We start from the raw sequence: 10,824 nt of genomic DNA, 5'->3' as shown, positions 1-10,824 counted from the left end.
GTCCAATTCTTTCAAATAATTACACTAATGTAAACGGATTTTAAGGGCTTCTGTTAGGTACTGCTTCTTACAAACTTACAGAGATAAAAAGGGACATAGAGTAGATAAATAACGTATCCTCTAATGCTTTCGTAAAGTATTAAAACTTTTTAACGACTCTACTTCTGTGAGCTTCTAACAAATACATCACACTCGAGACCCTCCAAGTATTATCTGTTATTATGTCACTATTATCATTACCATTAGACCAGATGCTACCGGATGACGGATGGTAACCAGTTGACCTATTAACTGTCATTCAATCAACATTAAACTGTAACAACCTTCAGTTAAGAGAGACTTAATTAAGAATTAATTATCCCAACGTTTTGAGGGATTGCTCGAGCAATGTATCACTGTAAATTCAAAGAGAGTGTAACTCGGTTATACTACCAACGAAGAAAATAGAAACTACATAATAAAGACAATTTCATACTATGTATACTTACGTTGTATTTATTAACTGAAAAGATAGGTAGGCATATAAAATTAATAAATACTATTTTTTCCTTATTTAATCTCGTAATTGCCTTAATTAACTCAAATTCAAATTATTAATGATTTGTAAGTTTAGCGGAAAAGATATGTGAACATAATTTAAAATAACACGCAAATCGTAGGTCAATAATGGCAAAATAATGAACCAATTGTTATTCATTCATTCATTACCATGTCGAAAACACCCTCGCGTCGATTTGTATTCATACCAGAGGTTTGACGTGCCCAATGACAGCTGATGTACGGTGCAGTAGCTGCACCATCCTTCAGCCCCTTCTTCAATCAGTCGGTTGTGGTCAAAGGGCACGCGATACGCAAGTCATTTACCGTGGCCACGACAATTTGAATTTTGTTTTAAAAATAGTAATATTTTCATAAGCTTTCAGAAGAATGTTGCTATTTTAACCGACTTCAACAAAAGGACACACACAATTAGGCGCGTGCTACTCATTAACCGAATATTTATGACTGTAATTACTCAATCAAGGATTAATTAGATAGTATTTTTTGATTTGGCAATTCGAAATTTTTAAGTCTCGTTTGAACATTCCCTGGGCTCGAAAAAATTGTAATAAGTACTTGGATGTAAGAGTAGAGTTTCATCTATGCCTTTTCCAATGCATTAATCTCGATGGCTCCCTGCGTGATTCTTGAATAGCAAGAGATGACTGACTGTGTTTGAGGGGACTCCGTCGGTAATGACGTTGCATACAGGGAAATGATGACAGCAAATTATTCGGAACCCGTCTAATGGAAACTAATTGACTAAGTATTATATGAACACGTGTATACACAAGGAAGGGATATTGATTAATTTGCCATCGGAGGGTCAGAGATCATACAAATTTTAAAACCGAAAAGTATTCCTTAACTCAATGATATCAGTACAAAATATACTTGATATTATAAACTTCTTTGTGGATAAAAAATACCTATATATTTAAAGGTAAGGTTTAAGCTACACTGTAAGTTGTTGAACCTAAAGACTGGTCATGACAGGTCGAATATAATTACAAGACCTGGTTATGACAGGACAAAACAAAGATATTAAATACAATCCTTGATAACGTGTCCTTATCTCTAAGAACCTAGCTTAAACAAAATAAGCAAGCAAGAACAATTAGTTACTCACAGTATTCTAGGGTAATGGTTACAAAATACAAATACTGGGAACGCGATCGTTAACCTAACATTTGTCGAGGATTAAACGCCAATAATGGTTTGGAAGTGGCACAGGTTAATGACAGAGATTTGTCAATTAATTAGAAGCAAGATAGAAGGCGGCACGCGAGGCCCAATGGTGCTCTGCCCTACTTCGAACAAGGACCTCATTTGCCCCCGATCCCGAATCCGACCCGATCTGATAAAGTGAATTGATTAGTACACGTAAAAGAGCAAATCATGAAATACAAATACGATTGGCTTAAAAAATTGTTTGTTACTGTAACGATATTTTTACAGACAGACAAAAAATATTGACAGTTTTGTAAGTTATGAGCTTTTATCATGTTTTTGCAAACTTATAAGATTGAGTTATAGCCATTTGTTTCGCCAGCAACTAGAAATTCCGAATCAGGAAACAATTATAATCAAAGATTTGCAGGTAAACAGCAACTACATGTTTTCATTTCAAGCATAAATTAAAAGGATAATAATGGCAACACCGGTGTGCCACTTTTGTCGGCATAAATTGAAAGTGTCAGATTGTAGACCATGTTAAGCAACGGCTACTGGCTTACGCCTAGCCTAGCTCGAGGCAAAATATTAACTTGTTCATTAATATGAATTTATAATATTAATAAATAGACAAGTCTTGTCGCAAATTACGGATATTACGTGCAAAAAGAATATAGGAATTATTATCGTATCAATTGGTGATAACATACCCATATCTCGATTTATATCTATACAGTGTGTCCGGGCATGTAGTGATCAAACTTTAAGGGCGTAATCTATGGACAATTTTATCGGTGAAAATACTTAAAATTTGGGGCTTGACCCATTTCTCGCATATTTACAAGGATTTAAGTTTTTAATTTTAAGTTTTCACCTCTTCGTTCAAAAACAAGTGATAGCGTGGGTAGTTTAACATTAATAAGCAAAAATTTTATATCATGCGATAGCCAATAAAATTATCTATTAGTAGAAGTAGAAAACAGATACAAGTTTTATACATTTTAAGGGTGTAAGAATGGATTTAATTAGAAATAAACATGATTTTTTTCACATCTTTTTCAGTTATTTCCCAACACAAGAAAAACCAGGTCGTTAAGGTATATTTTATCTGCATTTTATTATTAGTATTTGAGCTATTCTACAAAACGAATGTAAATTTATTAGTCTACGTCTATTAGTTTCGACGTAATTGTTGAACAAAGATACCCCTTCCCAGCGGTTTCCATAGCGCACGCGACATGCGAAAATGCACTGCCTGAAAGAATCACACAACCTACTTATTCCAATTACTATGGAAACCGCTGGGAATGGGTATCTCTGTTCAACAATTATTTTACGTCGAAACTAATAGACGTAGACTAATAAATTTACATTCGTTTTGTAGAATGGCTCAAATACTAATAATACAATGCAAATAAAACATACCTTAACGACCTGGTTTTTCTTGTGTTGGGAAATAACTGAAAAAGATGTGAAAAAAATCATGTTTATTTCTAATTAAATCCATTCTTACACCCTTAAAATGTATAAAACTTGTATCTGTTTTCTACTTCTACTAATAGATAATTTTATTGGCTATCGCATGATATAAAATTTTTGCTTATTAATGTTAAACTACCCACGCTATCACTTGTTTTTGAACGTCAAACAACTTTGATCTGAATAATTTTGAACTTTACTGACGAACAGTTATAGATTATTTTCTCTAACTCGAGATTATTCTGTAACATAGTTTCAAAAGGTAATATGTGCTCGCGATTCGTTGAAGGAATCAATTTGAAAACTGACGAACCTTTTCATTCCGTGACTGCACAATGGACAACACATAAAACTAAACCCTGTGACATCTTATTTTGTTGTAATACGAGCTATTTTGCAACCAAAATGGATAGTCTGATGAACTCTGGTGTATGTGCTGTCGACTGTACCCAGGGTAAACAATACGACTAGACCCGCCTAAGATAAGTTAGGTGCGGAATAATGGACTGCTAACAGAGACCTTTTTCAATGAAATTCTTTAAGTTAAAGGTATAGCTGTTGTAGACACCAAATAAATTAAAATGTAAGATAGGTACTTTTCAACCGACTTCAAAAAAGGAGGAGGTTCTCAATTCGACCCGTATGTTTTTTTTTTCTATGTTTGTTACGCGATAACTCCGCCAATTATGAACCGATTTGAACAAATATTTTTTCGGCGTATAGGTAATACCTCAAGGGTGGTCCCATTTAAATTTAATAATAGAAAAAACAACCCCCAAGGGTGGAAAATTGGGGATGAACTTTTTTATACGCAATATCTCCGCTGATTATAAATCAATTTGAACGATTATTTTTTTGTTGAATAGGTATTATCAAAAGGGTGGTTTCATGCGAATTTGAAGAAAATATTTCACCCCTAAGGGTGGAAAATTGGGGATGAACTTTTTTATACGCAATATTTTTAATTTTTAGTTTTTTTTGTGTTCACGCATTTGAAGTCGGTTTTATTTTTTTAAAAAGGTAATTATTCATGTCATGGAATAACCGTATCTAAAAAAAAAATTAGTTCTTAATTTCCTTTAACCTATGTATGTAGGTACACTTAAAACAATTTTGGATGTTTTTGTACCGAACACGTGGTATCTTAATGTAGTTGACTTGAATAAATGACTACTTTTTAGGTAAAGTTTATTTTAAGACATTTAAATTAACACCAAAATAAACTCCCCGTCTTTTAAAAGTGACGTATTTGATAGCGTCTGCTTGCCGTCCCCAAACATTGTACAAAAAGTTAATAATGTCCTCATAGAAAAAGCCACAAAGACATCTTTTTACAATTTAAACCATTGTCACGCCACAGGGGCTAAAATTAAAAGTAAGAAAGAGGATGTTTGGCACCGGGATAGAGTTTGTTTAGGCTCCTGGGCCTTTTTAATGCATTGACATAATTTCGTATTCTCAAAACACATAATGACTTTGGTTCCCCGCTATTGTATTCTGGACTATTTGTGGGGAGAACTGTTACAATTAAGGGAGTTTTGAATATTTATTTTATTTTTGCATTGCAAAATGTCATGAGATTTTTCTTTTTACTTTTTTGTTTATTTTTTAACATTCATAGGTAGCAAAACTTTTTATCTAATCTGAATATATTTTATTTAATCTGTAATATTTAAAAAAATATAGAATTCACTGACCACCTACCGTCAAAAACAATATGGAAAGAAAATAATTAGTTTAAATTGTATGCAGCCTGAGTACAGATTGTTTTGTTTGTGACGAAAAAGCTTGACCAATAACGTAGGTAATTTAACAAATGCGTTTTCTTTCTTTTCAGAGAAGTTACCTAGAGTCATTTGGTTACCTGAAGAAAGGCCAGCTAGAGATAGGCAACCTGCTCATGGGCGACAAGGTTCAAGAGTACGAAGACGATTTGAAGATTGCTATCAAAACTTTACAAGTAAGTATTGTTTTTTTTTTCAGTAAAGCTTAAACATTTCAGCCTGAAAAGGTCTATAAATATCCTGATAATTACATTACTTTCTTCGTTAGATAGTCTGAAAAATGGTTTAAAGGAGAGTGGCATTTTCTAACCCTTTTTATTCAACGTCACACATATTCTATGATCCTACTTAGTTTAAAAAATTCTAGTGGCAGCAGTTTACATTACGAGCAAAAAAGAGCTACCTAGCTACCTCTAGGTAGAGTTATCTAGAGATAAATTATATTCTGATATTTTCTCCACTTTAAAGATTTTCTGTCATTTTCCAGCAATTTGGAGGAATACCAGTAACGGGAGTGGTAGACGAAGCGACCAAGCACCTGATGCGGCAGAAGCGATGTGGCCGGCCGGACCGGGAGGTAGGCGAAGAAAATGCCCGAAGAAGAAAGAGGTTTGCAGTACAGGGGGAGAAGTGGAAACACACCAACTTAACTTGGAGGTAAGTGTAGCATAAGCTTTATTCTCATAAAAATTCGAAATAAAAAGGAAAGAAAAAACAAAGGAAGAGCGTGTCCTCGATCATTTCGTACTAGCGCCATCTAGTTTCCTTGCGTTGTACTGCGTTGTACTGAAACAAGGACCGTACTTAGGGACGTCCGGATGGGAAGCTTTGATAACACTTTTTCAGCTGTAACGTTTAGTTAGTCCACTCGCTACTAGAGGGCACTGTTTTGATTGTACTGAAGTATTTTCTGTGCGATAGATGGCAGCATAAACAAGGTTTGTGATCGGGAATGTGAGTTAGTAAAATACATAATAATTAATAATTTTGTAGATTACATTTGTGAAAAAATAATTCGTATATACAAGTTCTTAGCAGCTTAAGTAATTCCGATTTTTGTAATTTTATAAATACTTAGGAATCTACTCCAAATTTAGTTCAGTTTTGTATTTTTTCAGACTGCAATATTCATTTCTTTTACCAATGGCTGTTAATACTATTATCCGAAAAGACCCTGTTCCGACTATTTACTTTAAGACCACATAAAATTGATGACAAATAATAGTTAAATCACAGCCTCGTAAATTTTACGAGGCTTTCCGCGTCTTAATTAAAAGAATCGTCTCTTGGACGCCGACGAGTGTAGTCGAGCGTCACAAAGAAATAAAATCGCGTCAATAGTTCCTTACTTATCGTTACGATGCCGCATTAACTAAGCTATTCAGTTACAGCCTTAGAGGATACAAATAAGATTATAAGAGCGCCTAATTTGTGCTGTTTATTTTTTTTATTTCTTTTATCTGACATTCTTATGTGATTTGGTGTCTATCTATCTTATGTGCCTTTAACTTTTTGTTTTATATTTTTTTATGTACCTACTGAGTTTGTAAGTGCATACATACGTTCTTAGCTAGGTATACATGACATTAACAAGTAGTAAGTACCATATAAATCCATTCAATTCAAAAGCTGCTACTAATAAAACCTACATGCGAATTGCATCGTGCTATACAAGTGCACATAAGGGTGGCTACTGACTAACTCGTTATCTAAGCTACATACGCTGTACACAGTCGAGTTTATTCAACTCGTATCCCGGGAGTGAACCGCTCGACCCGCAAGCTTCCTTACTAGGTATATTTGAAGTGGAAACCGCCACAGAGCACGCGGGTAATTTGAAAAGTTCACAATCACCTGCAGACCGCGGCTTCAGCACAATTTCCTGTTGAATTAATGGTCTGTCAATATTGTAGTCTTCATTACAGCTTGTTGTGCAAACTAGCAATAAAACGAACAGCGCCATCTCGCGGCGGGTTTACGAGTGTGCGGCGCCGCTGGACTGGACTGTACCTCTAGTAGGAAAAACTTTCGAGTTCGTTTCGTTGCGTATTCAAAGTGTCATCGAAAAATTTTGTATGAAAAATTAAAATTTTGTATTAAAAATAAAAATATAGGGGGCGCTGTTTAATTTTTCATACAAAATTTTTCGATGACACTTTGAATACGCAACGAAACGAACTCGAAAGTTTTTCCTACTAGAGGTACTGGCCATTCGGCTGAACTGAATGTTCAGCAAAATGCCTGACTAAGCATTGTTATAAATTCAAACAATTATTCAGTTGAATGAATTATTTCACGTTACAATGTAGTTCACCTTTTCAAGGCGAGAGTGAAAGTCCTACCATCCTAGACTGCATCTCACTTAACACCAGGTGCGATTGCGGTCAAATACCTGCATTGATAAGCATAAAAGTTTATCAACAAATCTGTACGGTCTGTACCTATCACAATCATGTCTCTACTAAACATTGATCTAATCTGTGTCAGTCAAGCAAACGATAGCATTTTTTTGAAATAATGTTTGATGAACGGGATTCCTTACTTTACTTTAAAAAAATCGTTGAAATATCAAAATTATACACATGGAAAACAAGCAATTTTAGTTTAATGATTAACAACAGGAGCAAAGTTGTACAATAAAGACCCCATTTCCAAAATAATCATAAGTTAACTTTTTAGTTCATGTTTATAAGTTTCCCAAAAGTATGACGCTGAAACTTTTGTGAAACGTATGAAAACTTTGTGCATGGTTTTGCTCACTCTATAAACTTACATTGTCATGTTAACCTAAAGATGTATTTAGAAAAAGATGAAGTCGATCAATGTGTCTTTTGCGAGTAGGTACCTACCTAAACAATGCAATTTCCTACCTACTTAAATGCAAACTACACAGACAGTATCGACTGAAATATCTCCAGCTCTCATACATGCACTTGTTGCGCTGAATCTGACAAATAAACAAATATCGGCGTGTGCCAGACGTCCGATAAAGGTAGTTATTACGCGTATAATGGCATTGTCCGGACTCCGCGATGTGTCTGACAGTCGGGCACGTTCCGCCCCCCGCTAGGAGGCGCTGTCATCGCCACTCGGCCCAACACTAGAAAACAATATGGAAATGTTGTCATTATTTCGAACATCTGGAACTAGTGAAGCGTAGTTTTGCGTCAGTTGGATGATGATTTAAAATTGGTAATAAAATGTTCAGCAGATTACAGCAGGTGGTAACGAGGAACTGCAATTCATGCCTGTGGCATAAAAATAACTTTATAGAAGCTCCTACTTCACTATGTGGAAAATGTTTACCTTACTTACATCTGTCAGCATTTAAAGGCCTTCTAGTTTCGAAGAAAAATCGCATCGACCACTTACAACTGCATAAAATGTTTTCATTTGATTTGCTGTCACGGCCATAATGATTGATAGAGGCATATACCCACGTATACTATCGGATTATTTAGCATTGAGCTGAAATTGGAGAGTCGTGATTTCAGTTCACACTGTAGAGTCAAAATTGACACTTATAATCCAAAATAAAGCCTAAGTGTTATCTGATTACTGGAACAAATCGCCTCCTAACGACAAGACCAACCGAAATGTGACGAAGGTTATAAGGCTACTTCATGAAAAGCTTTGCGAAGAAAGTACAAGTAAATACATACCTACTAATATTTTCGCTGTAGGTACATTTTAGACAAGATAATTATAATAAACCCACATTCTTGTACTTTAAACGCTCTATGAACATTGAAGTTACAAAGCAGTTCCTAGCCAACAAGCGCACAACAGGCAAACTTACCAAACGGGGGCCATAATACCTAACTATAGTTATATACAGTGTCCATCTAGTTCCCAAGACTTTAGGTAATAAAATAGATGACGAGCCACTAATAATTGCCGTCGGTCCGCCGCACCCGACACCCTGCCAGCAAACTAGGTCGACATTTCAATATTGAAAGCATTTCACAATTTCTATTGCTTTTTATTGCGACTGTACGACGTAATAAAGAGCTTATTATAGCTATATTAAGGGTAGTAAGCAGATATGACCTAATCTAAAACGTGTAGAATGCGTTGAGCTTAATAGAGCTTGTGATAATGAAAGTTTGTAGATAAAATCCTTTTGTGTGAAATTTCAGCCCATAGATAATCATTTTATCTACTCCTAGATCTACGATACTCATCCTTATCATGAAGCAACAAAGATGATTTCTAATTAGTTATTATGAACTGAAATACCTACGTATTCATAAAAAAAGCCTTATCATCATCATCATCATTTCAGCCATAGGACGTCCACTGCTGAACATAGGCCTCCCCTAATACTTTCCACTGACTGCGATGTAATATCAATATGTAGGTTTAAGTAAGTGCATGTGTTACGTACTCAACCTTTAAAAATACAATTGATAAAAAAGCTCACGTGTCACCAAGGCTTAATGCCAAGCCATAAAAACAATCCTTAAATATGTCTTATTTAATAAATAATGGAGTAAAATAAGATGCCTATTATTCTAGTCAAAAAAACTTTGGTGCAACATGTTTTGTTGGGCATAGAAAACTATAATATTCCTTTTATGATGAAAAAGTGAACAAAATAACATCTTCTCTACCCCTGGTGGGACTCGAACCCACAATCCCCGGCTTAGGAGGCCGATGCCTTATCCATTAGGCCACAGGGGCTTGTTGCCAGATGTTGAAATTATGAATAGGGAGGTTTAGATCATTTTCGACATGAACGAATTTTACGACTTGACGACTGCCTGCGAAATCGATTTTTTGTTTTTAACCGACTTCAAAAAAGAGGAGTTTCTCAATTCGACTGTATGTATGAAAATAGGTAACATCAGTCTTCAGAATCAAAATCAGACGAATAAAAAATAAATAGTAGGCCTTATTAGAAAAATGTAAAACACGCATTGAACACTTGTTTAAGTTGTCATTTAACACGCGCTTAACTTTTTATGAAAACATTGTGTGACATTATAATTCCTACGAAATTCATCATAAAAAAATAAGTCTTGTCTTGTATAAACTTTGTAACCCAGAGCAGAGATAAGAAAATAAACAATAATTAATCACATTAAAAACAATCCATTACGTTTTACTTAGCGAGGGAATATTAACAATTCTGAAAAAATAAATGAACAAAATTATTATTATTATCAGTAAAAAAATAAAAACAAAATAAGAGCCGCCCGAACAGGGACTTGAACCCTGGACCCTTGGATTAAAAGTCCAATGCTCTACCGACTGAGCTATCCGGGCTCATGTACTAGTTGACGAAATTACTGACTACTTTCCAATTCTAACTTTTGCTTTCCGAATTTGTTGAAAAAATCATGTTCTCAACACAAGCTGACCCCGCGACTTCATTTGCGTCAAATTCAAGATTATTTTATCAAAATCCTGTGAAGTCAAATGTCACCAACAACTTAGGAGACTCTTCGCGTCGATTTAACATGGCCAGTGACGTCACGAGATTTCCAATGTCTAATATCTTAGGTATTTTTTTCAGATTTTTGTTATAGAAAAGCACTGATTGATTTGATAATGTCAAGGCTACTGAAATGTATATAAAAAATACCTACTATATTCCCGATGTGACCGATCGACCCAACCCGATGTCATAATGCCACAAAAACATGGCAAATAAATTATTTATTCATGTTTGAAACCTCACAAAATAAGGAATTTCAATTTTATTACGAGCCTTTATGACGGCACACGGGGACAGGCAGTTCGCGTGACCACTAATGCGATTATCATAGTCGGCCCAAACTGTACGTCCGTACCAATAGAAACTGGTAATTTTGCTAGTACTACAAGGGGAAGGACAAGCGACAAG

At 35.1% G+C, this 10,824-nt stretch overlaps 1 protein-coding gene and 2 non-coding genes across 3 annotated transcripts; 1 reads left to right on the top strand and 2 right to left on the bottom strand.

The window, feature by feature from the left end:
- The first annotated feature begins 3,597 nt into the window (after positions 1–3,597).
- On the top strand, positions 3,598–5,637 carry LOC114352641 (matrix metalloproteinase-2-like). The gene is made up of 3 exons (XM_028304315.1): positions 3,598–3,621; positions 5,030–5,152; positions 5,464–5,637. Exons 1-3 carry the CDS (start codon positions 3,598–3,600, stop codon positions 5,635–5,637), a joined length of 321 nt encoding a protein of 106 aa, XP_028160116.1.
- Positions 5,638–9,586: 3,949 nt separating this feature from the next.
- On the bottom strand, positions 9,587–9,659 carry TRNAR-CCU (transfer RNA arginine (anticodon CCU)). Its single transcript has one exon. It is a non-coding gene; the product is annotated as a tRNA-Arg (tRNA).
- A 512-nt stretch (positions 9,660–10,171) lies between these two features.
- TRNAK-UUU (transfer RNA lysine (anticodon UUU)) lies at positions 10,172–10,244 on the bottom strand. Its single transcript has one exon. It is a non-coding gene; the product is annotated as a tRNA-Lys (tRNA).
- Positions 10,245–10,824: the final 580 nt, after the last annotated feature.

Source organism: Ostrinia furnacalis, unplaced genomic scaffold (genome assembly GCF_004193835.3).
Source record: "Ostrinia furnacalis isolate ACB-3 unplaced genomic scaffold, ASM419383v2 OfSCF1411, whole genome shotgun sequence".
NCBI classification, from domain to species: Eukaryota; Metazoa; Arthropoda; class Insecta; order Lepidoptera; family Crambidae; genus Ostrinia; species Ostrinia furnacalis.
Note: the sequence above shows the minus strand (reverse complement) of the source record. Positions and strands in the feature narration are given on the sequence as shown.

Excerpts from the sequence above, each read along its gene's own strand:
- LOC114352641 (XM_028304315.1), top strand. The coding sequence starts at position 3,598 with ATGGATAGTCTGATGAACTCTGGT. Across the intron at positions 3,622-5,029 it reads ATAGTCTGATGAACTCTGGT|AGAAGTTACCTAGAGTCATT; the intron begins GTATGTGCTGTC and ends CTTTCTTTTCAG. Across the intron at positions 5,153-5,463 it reads TTGCTATCAAAACTTTACAA|CAATTTGGAGGAATACCAGT; the intron begins GTAAGTATTGTT and ends GTCATTTTCCAG.